General features: G+C 38.5%; 1 protein-coding gene across 1 annotated transcript; it reads right to left on the bottom strand.

Moving 5' to 3' along the window:
* Positions 1-35: 35 nt before the first annotated feature.
* Positions 36-18,539, bottom strand: EIF3J (eukaryotic translation initiation factor 3 subunit J). The gene is made up of 8 exons (XM_031952225.1): positions 17,806-18,539; positions 17,599-17,696; positions 6,929-6,983; positions 6,456-6,547; positions 5,588-5,702; positions 2,502-2,663; positions 1,715-1,788; positions 36-1,118 (listed from the first exon to the last, which is right to left on the bottom strand). Exons 1-8 carry the CDS (start codon positions 17,837-17,839, stop codon positions 987-989), a joined length of 762 nt encoding a protein of 253 aa, XP_031808085.1. The 5' UTR covers positions 17,840-18,539; the 3' UTR covers positions 36-986.
* Positions 18,540-20,228: the final 1,689 nt, after the last annotated feature.

Here is a 20,228-nt window from a genome sequence, read left to right as displayed (position 1 = left end):
ACTTAAGTGTTTCCTGGGAGTTCACACACAAAATGAAGTCCTCACAATAGTGATTTTATTAAATTAGTTGCTTTATAAAACATTGCAGATGTCATAATTGTTAACATAACAATTTACCAAACTGTAGTAACTGTTGCAGTTTGCTTAAGCATGTTTGTAAAAGAAAGGAAATGCCAAAACCCTGTGAAAGTTGTTCTGTTTCAGCCTAGGAGAACAAAGGTTTTGTTTCTCAGACATTTTAAATCAGGCAAATAAAACAGGTCAAGAATTTCCCCCCTCTTAAGAGCTGCATCAGTAGAAATATTCCGGTAAATATAAACTAGACTGTTTATACACTCGAAATACCACGAGTTGGATTTTGTCAAATGCAATAATGGAGACATTACCTCTGTGGCTTCAAAGTTGGTGGTTTTTGGTCATTTAATTTTTTTTTTTTTTAATGTCAAACTAGTAGCCATTTGAGGCACAGTATCCTTACTCTGAAATAAGCAGTCTTCTTTGCAATGTAATTTTAAAATCCTCACGCTCTACCTTAAGACAAAGCAATTTTAATACTAGGTGCACACCCACATGCCCTTGTTGCAAACTGCTTTTGTTGACAAGATATGAAGTAGTTCAAGGAGGTATGGTTAAGGCTGTATTATTGAATGGTGCTGGTAAATACTACACATTTTTTTTGTCACGTTGCAACTATTGTTTCCAATTTAGTGACTCTGCTGCCCTGGAACCAGATAGCAACAATGACAACATTATTAGGATTTCTTTTACTGTGATTTAGTAGCAACCGAGTTTCCCGATTTTAACCCCTTGGCAACAAGAACCTAGTTCCCCATTGCATTAGCACCTAAGTGTCAAGGGGTTAAGTAACCAGCACAAAGATACTGCACTTTTGATTGTAGCATTTGGCAGAACTGAAAGGAAAGGAAGTTGTGCTACATGTTGAAGGGACTGTGGGCAACAGAAGACAATGGGGAGAAGATGAAATGTCACATGAAGTCTTCAAAGTCTTGCACATATCCTCCATCATAGCCACCATAGTCTGCAAGATCATCTTTCATTGTAGCCTTTAATCCCCCTCCAGGAACCACACCTTTCTTCTTCTTTTTGGCTTTGTTTTGCTGAAGATAAGAGAGATTCAATTAGCTAAGTATTTGTTTTATAAGAATTCACTCAGACAATTTCATCCCAGGTGTCAGAGGAAAAACTTTGAGTCACAAGCCCACATAATTACCTAACAAAATACCCTCAAACCCCATAACTATTCCAACTCACAGAAAAATGCCAGCTGCCAAACTTTAAGTTTGGACAATTTCTATTAATTAAGACCCCTGAAATACATGCAATTTATAACAGAATGCAGGTATTTAGTGAACTTCACATTATGTTTTGATGCTTGGAGGTACTGTGTTCTGTTAAAGAGATACCATCAAGGTATTTGAACATGAAAGGAATTTCTGGCCAAAGTAAAGGGTTCAGTCACACCTGTAAACCATTTTTTTTTTTTTTAAACCAACCCTTACGTAGACTACTCCATACCACTGTAATATAAATAAGAGAGCCTCTCTCCAATTTAAGGCTTTTTGTTTTTATTTCAGGAAAGTGCATCAAATAAACATCTTTTAACTGTTTTTTAAAATCTTTTAAGCATGTAAGAATTCAAAAACTGCTATAATCCACGCTTTAAAAAAAAAAAAAAATCTATCTTTTTACTTACCTTTTCTTGTTTCTGTTTTTCACTGCATAGCACTGTCAATGAATTAGTAATCTTTTTCAAATCATCAATTTCCACTTAAAAAGAAAAATGAAAATAAACTTAGTTTCCCTCAAAACTAAAGGTCTGAACAAGAAACATCAAAGCTATGCAGAACAAGATAAATACATTTTTGGATATGGTCAATTTGAGAACTTGTTTTCCTTAACTATGAATGTTAGAAGAATTTTCTTTTGCTATTGTTCAAGGGAGAAAAAAAGTGCTTAATTATCAAGATCAAACTGGACACAGAGAAATTATGTGACCCAGAAACTAGTCTCAGTCTGATTGTCTTTTAGGCTTCTTCCAGTAGCATTAGAGAAAGTCTTCCATGCTCAGTAATCTCAGTAATTCCATGCCTGCATCTTCCATAAACTAAAGTGATCAAATGTTTTGCATCTAAAATTTGTTTCCAAAACAATGACTTAATATCATCTTACTACTTTCCTTTCTTCCTAAAAATCAACACAAGAGGCACAATTATTAAAAAAAAAAAAAAAAAAAAAAAGCAGCACAATATTTTATTAGCTACTATGACAGACACCTAAATTTCTTTTCAGGAAGCAACTGTAAAACATTAACAAGCTGGCCTTAACAACATGTCACAAATATAGCCACCAGTTGCTCCTGGGTGTGTTCGAAAGATTCCCAAAATAATCCCCTAACCAAGTCAGTTTTAAGTCATCAAAATCACTTCTATATTCTCATGCTACTGCTGTTTGAATTTCAATGTGCCAAAGATGTTACTTACATGAAATACACACATCTCGAACTAATGCTTCCAAGAAACTGGCATAATATAGAGATTTTTCATACTGTGTAATTTTATCTTTTAGTAACTTGCCAAATTCTGTGAAGTCATCTCTTGAAGAGGGGTTCATGGCATCTATACCACAGACTGTGTTATTAACACCTGTAAGAGAAAACAGTGAAAATGCCAATTTGAGAAGTTGTCAGAAAAAGCTTGTCAGTTGCATAAACTCCAAATTAGAGGGAAAGGTTTATTCACATTGAGTACATACAGCCCAAGGTAAAAAAGGTAGTTAAAGTAGAGAAAATTTTTTTTTAAATAATTTACGGAAAAATTTCCATAACAAAAGTACAATAAAAAAGATGACTGAACATGAAAACTGTAGATCTATTATGCAGAATTTGCTCTTCCTTTCAAATATACAATGAAATTATGTAAATTTTTTTCCTTCCTTCCCCTTGCCCTAATGATTACCATGGAACACAATAGTAATATGTAAAATTATGTTATATATTCTTTATTTATCAGTTCTTAGGTAATAGGTTTCCCCCATAAAAACAAAAACAAAACACTAAGGGCAAGGTCTTTTTTGCCTGTTCTCTAAAAACCAATATAACTCTTTCTAAAAGCTAAACACAGGTTAAATGGAAGACAGAAGTGAATACTATGTAAGTGAATACCATCATTTTATTTATTTAAAATTAAAAATATATGAAATGACACATCATTATTGTAAGCTAACATTTAAAAAGCTTTCACAAAAACTGAAATTTTAAAAGTGAAATGACAATGGCAAATGTCTGACTATTGTACTAAATGCTTTTTTTCCCCTACCATACCTCCCTTGCCTCCCTAAAATACTATACTTAGTGTAGATTTTTTTTTTGGGGGGGGCCTTTTACCTGTACCCCCCCCTCAAAAACAAAACAAAACAAAAACATATCAGCAATCACTTTAAAGCACAAAAATGCAGTATTCCTCAAGCCTCTGTGTAAAATAATGCTGTACCCCAGTGTACCCCTGTAATTAGATGGCGATTTAAAGCTACCACCCACACCATGATTTATAGTAGAGGTGTCAAATGGAGCCTAGTTGTGTCCTGAAACAGATTAAAATGTAATTGGGAAATCTTTTTAACAAAATAAAAATTCAACAACACAGATAATGCTAAAGTGGAGTGTTGTTTTTCTTATTTTAAATAATTTTTTATTACCAAAATACATGCAAAGATAGTTTAACATTCACTCTTGCAAATCCTTGTATTCCAAATTTTTCTCCCTCTCTCCTTCCCATCCCCTCTCCCTAGAGTTAGCAATCCAATACATGTTGAATATGTTCGATTATATTCTATTAGTTTTCTAAGTCAGTATGCAGCCCACAGGGATCTTTATGTATGGTTTACTAGTCCCCATTTCTATTGGAGTTGACACCCCTGGTTTACAAGAATATCCATAACAATTCAATTGAAATTATTACTTAATAAAGCATTTTCTATGGAAAAAAGATCAGTGACTGGCTCATCAGCACCCTTATGTTATTCAGGAACTGGAAGGTTAACACTCATACAGATCATTTATTTCATCTCTTTATTTTACAAAAAAAAAAAAAAAAAACTAAGGCCATGAGAAAGAGAGAAATAAAGGCAATTGAATGCCAGTTATAGATCTTAATCACAAACTTAGATTTCACTTCTCAACTTGATTCAAAATCCAATCATTGCTAGCCTCCATCTTAAGAACAGATATAAAGGGGGAGTGGGAAGGAGAGATATTAGGGGTAACAAGAATCCTAATAAAGTACCTCATCCCCACACTTATGATTTGGAATTCCAAATTAATTTAGCTAGTCAATTCAGCAACCATTTAATAAGTACTACCTAGAGAGACAAAAATGAACAACTCTTGTAATTTAATAAGAGGGGGTAGTAAGAGAACACTATAAAACAAAATGATTATTTTAAGAGTTTCACAGAGGCATACTTCCAAACAATTATTCTGTTATCAAGACAGGTTTCACCAAGTGGCCCCTCAATCAAGTCTTAAAAGTTTCAACAGGTAGAGATTAGGAAGGGATATGATCAGCATATTGGGTCTAGTTTGGATAAAAGTGTTTGAAGAGGAAAAATATGAATTAAGAATGGAAAACTAAATTCAGAATCAAATTGTAAAAAGCAGTGATATATATGAGACAAGTTAACATTTTACATAAAAGAATTTGGCAACTAATTATGGAAGGTGAAAGAGGACTAAAAGATGATTCCTTTATTCTGGGCCACAGTGACTTGGTGGAATCATTAGCAGAAAAACTCAAGTTCGAAGGGAAAATGTTCAAGAGAAAAATGACTTCATTTTTGGAAATATTAAGCCTGAAGAGATAATATATTTTCATAGAACCAACTGAACTGCTTAAACCAGGCATGCAGGTATTGAAAACCTGCCCACAGGCCATTGTGAGAAATAAGAAAAGTATCCGATTCTATAGCTGTTTGTTAATCTTATTCTTTCTATATCTCAATTTCCCACAGTTTATTACCACAAAGGAATATAGGGAGCAATTCTTCTATAGGTTCCTGGACTATGACCAATCACACCTGTGCTGTATGGATTTGAATGTTTATCTTCCCCTACCAAAAAAAGCATGGTTGGCAAAAGGAGTAAGCGGAATTAGTCACAGAAATGGGTCAGAGATAAATTTCCTGAAATAATGATTTTCATGTATTTTTCTTTTCCAGAAAAGACAACAGGACAGGCTTGTTGCCAGCTAAATATTTAGGACTTTAATCTACACACCTTCCATTTGATATATTTGCAATTTTTAAAACAAGTACACAAAAATGAGATCAAAGCACACAAATCACTACATTTCAATTCTTTTTACTTTTCTTTCATTTGGTGCACAATTATAAACTAGAGTACTAAATCTAAGAGATTTCAAAAAATTGACTCAATCTTTAGCTAATATTTAAATAAATTAGTCTCAGACACCCAAAGAAAGGATTGCTTCCAGATATCACTATGTAAATGTTACTTGTTTTCACTAGCACCATATCTAGTCTGATAACATGCAGGTATATGCCACCAGCTTACCAAAGGTTTCTTTTGCTAATTCAAGGTCTGCCTCTTCCTGCAATTTCTTTAGCCGTAGTTTATCTGCTAATTGTTCTTCTGGTGTAAGCTCTTTAGATTCTTCAGGCTCTTCCAACTATGATGCAGACAGATGTGAAAGTATTATTTTAAAGAGTTCATATCTTCCATGGATATCTATGTATTTACAATTTACAACACTTCAATTCAGAAAAGTGTCCTAGAAACACAATTGCAACGTTTTGTTGCTAATGGAGCAACAAGCCATAGGCAACTAAAATATATTAGAAAATCTGAATATTTAATAATTCAATGATAATCAGTTTTGCTACCAAGTAGGCCTATCTGAGTGGATTATAAAAGGTATTTATGGAGACATGTAGTTGTAATAGATATGAAGTGTGTTTGTATATGTGTGTGTGTGTGTGTGTGTATGTATGTATGTATGTATGTGTGCAGTATCTACAAAGAAAGAGGGACAAACAATGATGAGATGTTATGACTTTCTTCATTATTACGTTTACATAGAGATAGTACTAGAAATATTTCAGAAATGCTTTTGGATAATGACCAAAGAATAGCTACATCAATGTATATTTATCACAGAAATGGGTGCTTTCACATTCCACTCAGCAAGCACAATGTAGATAATGAACAGTAAATGCTAGAACTACAGACAATAATGGCAAAGACCACTGAATAGTTAGTCATGACTTTTCCAGAAGGTCTGCAACAGGTTTAAATGTTTGATTCTGTGTTTTTCCAGAATTGAAAACTGAGTTCAAGCAAATCTACTACCCTAAAAGATCAACTTCAGTAGACATTATTTGAAATGATAGGAAAAATTTTCTTCTAAAATACCTGTACTTACCCTTTTCTTAATTTCTTCTTGTCTTTTCTTCTGTTGCCGTTCTTTCTCTTTGATTTTCTCTGCTATTTTCTTCTTTTCTGAAACTTTTGTTTCTAAAAACAACATAAAGCTTTTATAATCAGACAATTCTTTAGTTTTATAAATGTACACTACAGTATCATAGATTTTCATTATTTTCACCCATACTGGGCGCTATTCAAAATAAAAATAATTTCCATATTAAACGGAAATGTGGGAAAAAACTTGTTTTTCTGAAAGAATCAAACATCAAGCATTTGGAGAAGATGAGATTATGAGCAAGAAAGGATGGTGAGGAGATGGATGGGGATAGGGGGAAAGGGGGCGGACCAAGAGGTGGCTGTTGTTTAGATTTTAAGGTTTTCAATTGAGTACTTTTTATTACAAAGCCAGTAACACACTGGAAGATCACCAAGACACCTCACCAAGAATGGAAGGGAGCCCCAATGGCTCACCTGGTTTTACCTCTGTCTCCTCTTTTTTTTCTTCATCATCATCATCCCAGTTTTCCTAAAGAGAAAAACCTCCATTAGCTGAATTATTAACCTAAGACATGACAATCTAGCCAAAGTTAACAGTGTCTTTTGAATTGATTCAAAAGTATTAAATCTTAAAAATTCAAACAACCTGCCTATCCCTAAAAATTCTGAAGATCAATTATGAACTTTTCATCCCATTTAAAAAAAAAATCTGACATTTATATAAGCCAACTGGACCAAATTCCATTATACCAAATCACATACACACCCCCTTCCTTAAAGAAATTATTTCCAAACACTAGACAATGATCATTTATTCAAAATATTTTTAGAGGCCTGATATGTTTATTATGTGCAGCTTCAATAAGTTTGGAGAAACTTCATCACCAAGTTGGTCAGCTGGTGGCAATATTTTTGGGTACAGCAACTCTTAAGGTGGGGGGAAGAGACATTTTATATAATACAATTTGATAAGCAAAAAAGGTATACTCTGCAAACTACAGTAATTATTTAACCTATTTAAAAATAAATACTTAATTTGAGCTTGTAATATTTAAAGTCACAGTATAATGCCAAAAGCTATTCATTATTTAAAACACCCCTAAACACAAATAGGATACTGGAAGGGCTCCTTGAATCTGTCACTTCCAGTCCCAGGACAGTCACTAAGCAATCCTAGAACTAAAAATAGCATGATTATCTGACAGAATTAGGAGGGAAAAAAACCTGCTACAGAGAGGTTGGAGAACTTATTAGTTTATATTATCTATTTCCTTGTTTTCCGCCACCCAGCTAGACTTCTCTGATTCCTCCAACTTGCCCCCAGCAATCCCATTATTGAGAAATATTATCCAAAAAGAAATCTAATCAGCCTTAGTTCTCACACCTTATCAGCACCCTCTGAAATCAATAGAGCCAAGTACTTCTAGTAATCTCATCACTGAGATATAGCATGATCCAAGAAGACATCTAATCAGCCTTCATCTTATCAGTACATCTCATCAGCACTGACCAATGAAGCCTAGTACTTCTAAATCCCCAGTTAGGGGGCAGGTAGGTAGCAACAGAAGAAAGAGCAACTAAGCTTGTTGAGACATTTTTAAATTGTATCCAATCTGTGATCTCATTTGCCATTTTCTTCACAGAGATACTGGAGTAGTTTGCCATTTCTTTCTCAAGCTAACTTTACAGATGAAGAAATACTTGCCCAGAATTACACAGCTTGAAAGTTTCTTAGGCCAGATTTGAACTCGGGGAAGTTCTTGACTCCAGGTCATAAATAAAACAAAAATAAAAAAACAGACATTTCATCTCCTACCTGGCTACCCTCCTTTGACTCCCAACATATTCCCAGAAAGCTTATCATTGGAAAAAGTAAAGCCTTGGTATTCATCAGTATCCTCTGCCCTAGAGGCAAGAACTCCAAAATCCTATTTCTCACTCCATGTCTCAGCTGGCTTTATTCCTGAACTGCTTTGATTTTTTATTATGCCTTCCATCTTTTCTCTTTCCCCATTAGATCCTATGCTTCTTGAGGACAGATTTCCTTTTGTGCATTAGTCTCAGCTGCTTTAATGTTTATTGAGTGACTACAAAGTAGGCAAGTCTGTAAAGGACCAACTTTCAAGCTGGGCAAACAATGATAAATCTAATAAAGTTAAGGTGAAGGACAAGTAATGGAAGGTACAATTAGCCAGTGTAAAAAGACAAGTGTAATTACTGGTAAAGGCTTAAACAAGCAATATGCTGCAACTATGACATTAAGCTTGTTTTATAAGACAACTAAAAATCTAAATGCATTCTTGGAAAACAAGCCAAACAAGAAGAACTCCTTTTTCAAACCAATAGTTAGATGATCAAATAGTCTGATTATGAGCGGATGCCACTCAATTGTGGTGTGCTCAATTTAGAGCTCTAGTTTTATATTTTGTTACAAAAAAGGTCTAGTTTTGACAGATTTCAAAGCAAACTACCTGGCCATTATTTGAACTACCCACAACACTCCACCTTTATATCACCCACTCTCTGGTAACTTCAGGTTCTCAAGGGCCCAAACCACTATCATGAGTCCAAAAACAATTTAGCTTAAGTAAATCATACAATGAATTTAGGCAATGTCAATATGCATTTACCTCTAAGTGTTGCTAACAATTTCTATATATTACATTAATCCAAGGGTATAGGATGTGTTCAGAGAAAACTAATACCTCTGGGATGAGGGCTGCTGAGCCTTTCACAAGGCTGCTTTCCTCCTCTGATGTCCACCTGAGGTTCCAAGATGTAGCAAGCACAGAGGCCATATGGGTCTCAAACTTTATGGTGAGTCTACTCCTAACCATGTAAAGACTTCCCCTGGTGGAATGAGTGGATGAGCGCTTAGAGCTTAGATATATCTAACATCAAAGACACCAAGGTCATCCACTACATCTCAAGTCATCACCAGTCATCTTGACTTAGATCTACCAACTGGACAGTGATGGCTCTGGAAGAGAAAGTGAGGCCAATGACTTCATGCAACTCTGCCTCACTTAAATCCAATTTATGCATAAATCAAAAAACATCCATCCAAAAAGAATTCTGAATAGCCACTAAATCCCACAAAGTTCTTCTCGAAGGATCACTGCAAACAAGCCCATGATGTGTCTTTTGAAGTTTAACTGGAAACCCATACTTTATTGAAGATTCCCTGGCTTCACTATGCATTCTCTAGTTACAACTCCTCTACTCCATACAGTGTTTTTAAGTTTGTAGTCAGGCAGAAAAGGGCTCACAAAGAGCTCATGAATAGGAAACCCAATCAGCACATTTATGCTCCCTTTATTTAAATGTTAAATTTGGCAATTTCTATTTTCCACTGATTTTTAAGATTGGAAGTACTCACTGAATAGCAGACAGTATATAGATGGTATGTTCCCCTCCTTTAGGTGCCTCAGTCCTTCTATGTCCTCACAAATGTTAATGTCTCTAGCATGGATCTCTCTTTATTGATCAAATTTCCCCCCCCACCACCTATGTTCTTCATTTCTATCCCCTCTATAAGCACTTCAAGTACTATATTAGTGTCCTAATGAGATGGTTACACTTTTCTTGATAGATAAAAGTTTAAAGCAAAGGATTTTGCAAATCTTTTCCATTTTCTGTTTGCAGTCATCCTTCCATGTTGAGTCTTGAAAGTTCATGGAATGTTTTTGCTTAGTTGAATATCCTTGTCACACTTTATTAAGCTGGGTTTTTTTTTTTTTTTTTTTAAACTCTCCATGCTTCTGTTTTGAGAGATAATAATGCTGTAACCATTCTTCATAAAATCTTGTACATGAGTTCATATTCTAATCCAATTTACTTTTGATAACCATCAGTTTCTGAGAGGCAAAAGTCAAGATGTTTGGCTGTCTAAAGCCCTTCCTTGACTTAGTTGTCTCGTAATAATTAACTTAATATTGGTTCAACTTCTGGATGAAATTATTATAGGTCAATATTATTAGTATTACTGTTGTCCACTTTTAAAATTTTCAATAGTTAAGTAAGTTTTTTTGTTGTTTTTACAAATGCTGATCTTAGATCTGATAAGTCAATGGTTTTGTTATACACACACCAGGGATCAAATCCCACATCTAAAAAAAGCAAGTTCTCTTCATCTTTTGGAAGGCTCTTAACAACATAAATAATTCTGTTTAATGTACCTCTGATACCACACATTACGCAAGGAATAAAACAGAAATAAATGTGTATTCATTAAACCTATCTGCCATTGGTTTGGAAGAGATCCAGTAGAGAGTCTAGGATTAGGAAGAATTCCCTTTTGATAAGGTCCTTCAGATATTGGTATTTGAGGATGAAATTATGATTATGCAAAGCCCTGGAATCCTACAAAATCCCTGAAAGAGATCAGCTGTCCAACCACACAAGACCAAGTAGACAACGTATGTCTACTGCCCAGATTTCAACACGCACTTTAAAGAACTTGTGCTGGATTGCCTTTGGGAGATTGAAAAGTTCTTTTACTGACATCAAGATTCCCATGAAAGCAAAGGCTCATACTAACATTTCCTCAGTGGCACTGCTACTTAAGTAGCTAGAACAGCACTGCCTCTGAAAAACTGAAGAATGCCATAAAGAAGATAATGAAGAGGCCCATGGTGAGCATAAGCAGGTCAACAATATATTAATGAGGCACTCCAAAGAATAGGACATCATCAAGCAAATGTATAAAAGGAAGAGAAAATGATAGTCAAGTGACAATAGCAAAAGATTACTGATGCACAGTCAGTGCTTTAACTTGTGTGATACTAAAAACAAAGAAAGTTTCCAACCCACTGAGTGGATACTCTATGGCAAAATTTTGGTAGAAAAAAGTAACAATCACAAAGGCTGGACTAGACAAGCATGGAAGTACTGCTGGAGCAAATTCCCAAATGGATGAAATCACAGAACTATTTGGGTATACGAATTTTATCTAAGTGTGAGTTACAAGACCAGTTTTGTTGTACTGTGTACAAAGTGCAGCGTGTACTCTGTGAGTCCAAGGAGCACAGTAATGTATACCAAGTCTTAAAAAGTAAACTGAGGTTATCTAGTGTTTTAAATGCCAGGAATTTATATTTTATCATAGAAGGAGTCAATAGAGTTTCCAAAGTAAGAAAAAAATTGTGTGACAAGTAAGACTTGCATTTTGGCAGGTATATAGAATATTGATTGGAGTCAGGGAAGATCAATTAGGAAGCCACTCAAATAATATAGTTGTTGTATGGCAATGGCTGGTTAGGGGGGAAAAAAGAAAAGAGATGCTAGATGTGTAGAAACAATAAAATCTGGAAATTATTTGGATTTATGGAGTGAATGAAAGTGAGAAGTAGAAGATAACACTGATGTTGCAAACTTGGGTAACTATAAGGATGGCAGTGTCCTGGACAGAAATAGGAGTTCAAACAGGGGAAGTTTTTGGAGAAAGATAACGAGATCTAGGATACAGATTGAAATCCATCCATGACTGTTCATCCTGTTCAACTCACTGTTTCACAGAAAAATTTTTTATTAATATTTTAATTTCCCACCAGTTACATTTAAAATAATTTTTACATTTGTTTTTAAAACTTTGAATCCTAGATTTTGTCCCTTATCCCCACCCTCAGCTTCCATTAAAAAAGCACGTGTGAAGTTACACAAAACATTTCCATATAAGTCATGTTGTAAAAAGAAAACAGATTCCCCCTTCTAAAAAAACAGTCCTCGAGAACAAAAAAAAAAAAAAAAAAGACAGGGGACATAAGAGAAAGGAGGTTTCAATCTCTATTCATACAATCAGTTCTTTCTATGGGTATGGATAGGATTTTTCATCAAAAGTCCTCCAGAATAGTCATGGATCACTATATAGCCGAGAAAAGCAGTCTTTCACTTTGCTTGAGTTCACAGAGTAGTTTTTCTGAGCGCATTCTGCTCTCATCATTTTCCATAGAAAAATAGTTACATATCACAATTTATTCAGCCATTCTCTAGTTGACAAGCAGCTACTCAAGTTTCCAATTTTTTGCTTTACTCAAAATTTTTAAAAGGGAGGGGGTGTGGGCCAAAGAAGCTATATTCTTTACTCACCACTCATAAAGAAAGCACAAAGCAAGGAGGATGCATACGATAGCTTGAACATGATAAAAGGGAATAGAGGCTAAGTGGTTAGAGGGAATTTTTCTAATAAATCTTTGGCAACTATGGCTATAAGTGCCTGGATTGGGTATTAGAAAACCAAAGATCCTTTCTCAGCAGCTAATTCATTTCATCCCCTGGGCCTTAGCTCCATTTAATATTCTACACTTCTATGTCAATTCAGACTTTAATCAGCTCTTTATCAGATTATACTTCTCCAGTGTGTAACAAGGGAGCATATTGCCTCTATATTTTCTACTCCAACAATTCCTTTAAAAAAGATAGTATTGGTGGTATATCCAAAATTTGCTGCTTACAAGTCATAACATCATCCACAATAGATAGGCACAGCTACCACTACATTTAGGAGAATTGGTTGAAGTCTGTTTAAAGGATAAGAGAGAACAGTGATGATGATGAGGGGCAATTTGGCTCTCCAATTCTGAATATAACAAAAGATTCAATCATTCTTTTGTCTTTTTAAGTCAGCAAGTACCTGAAAGGATTTTTAAAAATTGAAACCAATGTTCTTTCTTGCTCTTACTTGGGTAACCACGATTTCAACTGCTCTCTTTTCTCTGGGACCTAAGATGAACCTAAACCTGAGAAGCATTAAAAAACCATTATATTGAACGAAGTCTTCTAGAAGGGGAATTGTTCTCCTAGTTCTGCTTCACTCTGCATCAGAGTTCATGTAGGTCTCCCCAGGTTTCTCTGAAACCACCTTTCCCTTTTCATTTCTTACCACATAATGGTTTTCCATTATGTTTATATACAATGATCTAATTCAGCCATATCCAATTGATAGCTACCCCTTTAGTAGCTACTTATTGATGTCAATAAGTAAAGATATAAATATTTTTTGTACAAAGAAGTCCTTTTCCTTTCTTTAATTTCTTTCAAGGTACAAACTGAGTAGATAAATCACTGGATCAAAGGACATGCGGTTTAGTTACTTTTCGAGCCCCATTCCAAATAAGTATCTTCACTTCAAAACAAATTTATAACTATGCTAACCAAGAGGAGGTAAAGAAGCATTTTCCTTAATAAACTCTACTTGTGATTATTTAAACAAATACATATGGAACTCCTCCCATATGTAAAATGCTAATAATATTAGACCCTAGGACTACATAATGTTCTCCAATGGCCTATGTCTAAATTTCTCACGTTGTAGAAAAATCAAAAATCAAGTCAGTGAACATTAAACAAGTGAACTGTTTGAATAAGCCAGAACTGAAAATGTTGGAAATACTGGTCCATAAAAATTTAATTTGAAATTTGGCTAAAGTATACTTAAAATTATCTGCCTCCTGGCAGGGTGCCCAACCTTCCCTACTATTTCTAAGTAATTTCACATTTCTCTGAAACACCCCCCCCCCTTTTCTTTAGAAAACTGCTTTAGAACCTTTAAAATTTTTCTAATTCTGGCAACTTTAAAATTATTATTTAAAATTATTTAATTATTATTGGAGCAAGGTTCTTGATTTGCAAAAGGAAAGAGTTTAAGACAACCAGAAAGAATCAGTTCTTCATGATTACTGAAAATCTTGTTAAGGAAAAAAAGCATGGTGCTTGCGATGGTTCTAGATACATAGAATAAGTTTTCCTAAATTAATGATGGGAAACCAAATTTCTTGGGGCAGGGTAGAGGATGGGGAACCTACTACTCAACAGACAACAGATCTTCTTAAGGTGGAATAAAGCACCTATCAGCCAGCCTACTCATCCATAGCCCCAGAAATATAGATCAAATCTCAATGACACATGTTAACCTGCATTTTTCTCCCTTACCATCAGAAGTGGAATGTGGTCTTTTCTTCCTGGCCAGTAAAGCCCAAATGGCAGACATCAATGCACCAAAAATTTTGCATAAATGTTAAAAGGACCACAAGCTTTCCCTTTGTGAGACAGAATTCCACAGAAGTCTATAAGCAGTCATCTGCAGAATAGGTTTTAGAAAAGACAAGACTAATATAATTTAAAGTCTACTATTAAAGCTGAGAATACAATACTACCTACAAATCCCCAAGCTGCCTTTCTCAGGATGTTACAAAGTAACACTTAAAATCCACATAAATTTATATTGTTAAACCCTAATTCTTGAATTAATAATAATTCCAGTTTTACTACAGATGTTGGTGTAAAGGCCCATTTCACCAGAAAGTTAGGTTTTCCATATTGTAAGGATTATAATTTTCTACCCTCCCAACTTAACATCTATACACTTTGTCAAAAACTAACATTATACTTAAAAAAAAAACAAAAAAAAAACACCCTGGTTACCAGCAAAACCAATTACCTAACAGTCCTCAACTCTAGTTTAATATTATCAATAACCCTTATTTTTTCAGTGTGAGATCATTTTCAGAGTAAAAAAGAGTTCAATACAAATGAGTGTATAATATATTTCAATTCAAACATAAAATTTGTACTTAATAAGGACTATGATCATAAAAGTCCTAGATGCTCTTAATGATAGCTTGGCAAATTCTGTGAACTCGGTTGTTAAAAACATTTTGAGTCAGTCACATTGAACCCCAAACCTGAACTCCCCTCATGTATATTTATATTTCATTATCATAGTAACTTGAAAGGTAGTCCACAACAGTGGCTAATTCAGTTCAGAGTGCAATAGAAACCAACATAGAGGATTTTCAATCACTGACACATTGACAAGATTTCTCAGTTTGAGGTCTGACTGTACGCATTTGGGGAAAAACAAAGTGAAGAAAACTGCCCATCCATAAGTCATTAGAATCCCAAGAATTAAAACATGATAAGTATCTTCAGAGGAACCATTAAAACCCTTCTGTATGTATACTACTCTCCCATCCCCAGCCCAAGCATAATTTGAATCTGGATTTGAGACTATGATAAGCCCAATGGTGATGTTGCCTTTACACACCCCTTTCCCCTTTTTTGTTCTTTGAAAGATGACATTCATTTGGCTCCTACATTTTTGGAATAACTCCAAAATCTAAGAAAATGTGCTAAGTCCTGCTTTAGAAAATTAAAGTACATTATATTAACTAGAAATAAATAATTGCTGACTAAATGAGACAAGGGTTCTAAATGGGTTTACAACTTCACCCAATCTAAGCTCTATTTTGATGCTGAAATTGAATTAAAATGAAGAGACAACTAGTTCAAAGTATTCCATGGAAGACTTATTCAATGAAGCTTAAGAATGTAATATAAATCAATAGATATTTCTTTTAAGAATACACACCAGAATACAAAAACATTCTTTTACTAAGGTCAACAAAATCCAATGTCATTTCAACATTGCATAAAGGGCCTGTGGTTTCTTCAGTATGTGTGGGAACTCCCTCCACCAACGCAGCAATCGGTCTATAATTTAAGAGTCTTAGGAGAATGATTTGTCCCCAGTCAGGAAGCTCTGAATGCAGGTTTAACTGTAAAGTCCAATACTATTCTATCCCTACTTTTCAATGACAATCATGTGGGTCCTGTATCAACTCTCCAGGGGAAAATAAGCTGGTTCAAGTACATGCATGATTTCGTTTACTTCTCATTTTTTCAAATTTTAACCTTTATCTTTCTTCTGACCATTCTTAAAATTCTTTTAACTCTTCCTCTAATTCTAACCCTCACTTTCACTGCTTAAAATTTTTCTACATTACTACATGGCAGAGTTAAATAATAGTAAAAAAATAAAATAAATTTTACAGTATCTTTTAAGTGTTCTTGGCCATTTGGGAGTATGTGTATGAATCTGAACACTGAAAAAGAGAAGCCAGAGAATTCTCTATTAAGTGTATGCTTATTACGTTTTAATTTTTAAGGTCTGCTGAACAGGTAATGGGGAAATAACTTTCAACTTCACACATATATAAAAATCTGCTGAAATATTTTAAGAATTCCACTACTTTGTTAAGCTTTAAATCCTTGCCACTCTGGACATAAGAATTAAAATCTTCAAAATAAAATACTTGGAAGAGTTTCCTAAAAGCACATGACTGGCCTCATGATTAAAATGGCACACTTTTCAGAAAGCATACATCTGGTGGGAAGAGATGAAAGAAATTCAAATTTATCTTCCTCACTTAAAAGTCCTCACTGCCTTTTCAACATTCCAATATCCAAATAGCAAAAGTTTTCATTCCATCTGGGTTGGGTTTTTTTTTTTTTTTTTGTATTTTTCATGTGTAGCGATAAATAAACCCTCCTGCCAACTCTACATTTCTTTGGTTGCCCGTGTGGATTACTTGGAGCATTTATTACTTCTTCCACCTTCCTGTATATTTCATTGCTAAATTCCTTCACCAGAAAAGTGGGTAGCTTTTCGTCTTATTCTAAGTAACACTGGCAAGGGGATGGTCTAGGAATTGAGGAAAGCAAAGCTCCCAAAATGTCTTCACATATGTAAATTCATCGAACCCATCAGCTGCTCCTTAGACTCTGCTGCTAAAGCTACACCAACAGGACAGAACTGGAAACTTCAGACACCCTGAAGTGAGTCACTGACCGCGAGTGTGGAGAAAAAGGCCAGGTGAGGACTCTTCCCCGGGATTCCCAGATGGAACATGTCCCGGGCCTCAACCTTCCAACCAAGCCCTTTCCAGAAAGCCATCCGGGAGCAGATGTGTGGGCCGGGCCGGATGGGGAGGGGGTCACCTCTGCTGGCCCCCGGGCGGGCGCCAGGCACCCCGGGCCCAAGCGAAGGGCACTCGGAGGGAAGGGGCCGGGCGGCCGCCGACCCGGACGCCAGGGCTGCCGATAGAAGCAGGCCGCGGCCGCGTGCCTCTGGCCCGGGTGTCCGGGAATGGGAGGGGAAAGGACAGACCGGGCGGCGCGCCCCGGCCCGAGATGGGGGCCTGGGGAGGCAAGGGCGCCACTACCCGGAAACGGCGGTCCGCCCTGCCAGCAGGCCGGAGCGAACTCCACGGCCCAGAGGGACGGGACTTGGCGGTGGCCCGGGTCCGGGCCTCCGCCACACACTCCTCTCCCCTCCCCCCGCCAGTCCCGCCCGGCCTCGCACCCACCTTGACGTCGTCATCCTCATCCTCACCCTCCCAGCGGTCCCCGCCGGCCGCGCCCCCCGCCTTCCGCACCGGCTCCTCCACCGAGAACGTGTCCGCGTCTATGGAAAGGAGGAAGAGAGAGCCACGTTAGGGACTAACAGCGTACGGGCAAAGGACACTGAGGCACCCCTCCCCCCCTGCCCTCCACCACTCGGCACGTCCCCTTACCCCAGGAGTCCGAGTCCCCCGCCGCCGCCGCCATCTCGGGCCCGGTGTGTGTGAGTGCGGGAGGGAGAGAAGAGGAAAGGAGAGCGCGAGAGGGCGGGTGGTGAGTCACCGAAGAGCTTCTCGCTGGCCAGCGCGGGGCACGCCGGGACGGCGGCGGAGCGTCAGGCCCGGGCCCAAGACCCCACCCGAGGCTCCGCCCCTTACAAGTCGCGGGAATTAGGCGCGCCGACCGCACTGAGCTCCGCCTCCCTCCTGACGCCACGGGGAGAGGGCGGAACCAGGCCGCACGGAAACTGAGGGCGGAGGAGGCGGGACTTCAGGTGGGCCAGGTGGACGAAGAGATTGAACCGACCAATACGCTACAGGGAGAGGGCCCGGGAAAGAGGAGAGGCGTCCCTGAGAACGTCCCTTTATCAATTCCACACGCCCGGGAGGCTCGAGAAACGCCTCTGGCACACATACAGTCACAGGGAATGACTTTTGCACCCCATGCACCCGCCACACGCTTTCTTACACCTCCTCTGGTCTCTGTCCGGAACATACGTTCGCACACACACTCACTCACTCCCATGCACACAAACCTTTGTCAAGGAGGAAAGACACCCCCATAAACACATTGTCACGTCCCTTACACATCTCCCTTCCTAAACGCTCCCCCTTCGCGAGAAACACCAAACGCACGCACAGCCTTACTCGGGAAGAATGCCATCTCCGTCCCGCCCCAGCCCCTGCCTATACACATATACACCTACAGAGCCATGTCAAGGAGGACCGACAGACACCCACTTCACACACAGCGTCGTCACTGGGAAGCCTGTCGCATCATATACACCCACCTCCATACCCCCCACACAAACTAGCCTCCCTAGCGCTTGCTGTCTCTGTCTCTGTGTCTGAGTTCTGTGTGTTTGGGTCGGTCTGTCTCTGTTGTCTCTCCCTCCTTCCTTCCCCTACGCCCCCAAGAGGACGCCCCTTGCACACACTGTTTTAGGAATCGGGACCCTTCCTCCTCTTTCTAGGAAACCCCTTCCTCGCACACTTGTCAAGGAGAGGTCCCTGGCACACACAGTCACCCTGACCGCTCCCCACCTTTCCCACACGCTCCGTCCTCAGGAAAAATTACCTCTGTCTCCTACACACTCTTTTGACACGCCATTTCTCGAACCCAGGTCACCAGAGAATTCCCCGATCCTCCACACACTTTTACACACACATGCACACACTCACACTCACATATTTTCGCATACGGTCAGCAAGGAACTCCTTGGCCTTACGCACACATACCCACACACATCCTTTTTTTAAACTTGTAGAACAAATGTCACCAGCGAACACCTTGCCCGTACACACAACACAATACACCTCACACACACGCGCACACACACACACAGCTTGCACACAAAGCACTGGTACTTTCTGGCCTTACACACACACACACACGTAGCACACGCGTCACCCGGACACTACCCTCTCCTTCGTGCATTCATTCGTTCATGCTCACGTAGTGCCCAAAGCAGCCAGGGGGCTGGAGGTGTGAATGCCCTGAACCCCAGGGCGGCCCCCTCGCTCCCAGTCATCTCTTCCCTCTTGTCCCTCACCTTCCTCCTGGCTCCTAGACTCGCGTCCTTCCCACCGATTCCAGGCGGGAACAGAGAGAGAGCGCTCCTTTTCTCCAGAGGTAAATCGAAGCAAAGAAGGGGTGGCAGGAGCATCGGCGCCGCTCGGGCCCGGCCCCTGTGCTGCTCCCGGGCGAAAGGCGCCGGTCCTGAGTCCGGCCAAGGTTCCGCCGGCTCTCCGGCTGGGGTCCGGAGCGCAGTCACAATGGGGACCCGCGCAGAGTCATACATTGGAATCCTCGGAGCGCGCTGCCTGGCCCCTTCACGTTTTACAGAGGAGGAAACTGAGGCCTCGAGGGAGGAACCGACGTGTCTATCAACTATCAGTCTTACAATTGGGGTGGGGAAGGGGAGACGAAGAAGAAAACCCAGACTTCTCAACTCCCTGTAGTAGGTCTCTAACTGAAAGGGACCTTGGAGGCTATCCAGTCCAACCCCTTCATTTTACAAGGAAGAAAACGGATGCTGAGGTTGATGGGATAAGGACAGCATTCAAACTTAAGTCCTCAGATTCCAAATGCCGAGCTCTTTTTCCCTTACAGCCTCCCACCTGATGCCCAAACAGCACCTCTAGTTTAGTTACCTAATGTACAAAAAGGTCCCGTGGGATCAAAACCGTGGAGAAATATAGAAATTGACAGCCTGGAGGTTGAGTATACTGTCGCATTCATTATCTATAAAGGAATTTAGTAATTTGTCTTATACAGGGATTTCCTGCTACCTCCTGCCTATCACAGTTCTAGCCTGTATCCACCTGCAGGGTATTTCAGTTTCCAGAGACGAAATCAAGAACCTAGGCTTGTTCAT

Source organism: Sarcophilus harrisii, chromosome 2, assembly GCF_902635505.1.
Source record: "Sarcophilus harrisii chromosome 2, mSarHar1.11, whole genome shotgun sequence".
Lineage (NCBI taxonomy): Eukaryota > Metazoa > Chordata > Mammalia > Dasyuromorphia > Dasyuridae > Sarcophilus > Sarcophilus harrisii.
This window is presented reverse-complemented; position numbering and strand designations above follow the sequence as displayed.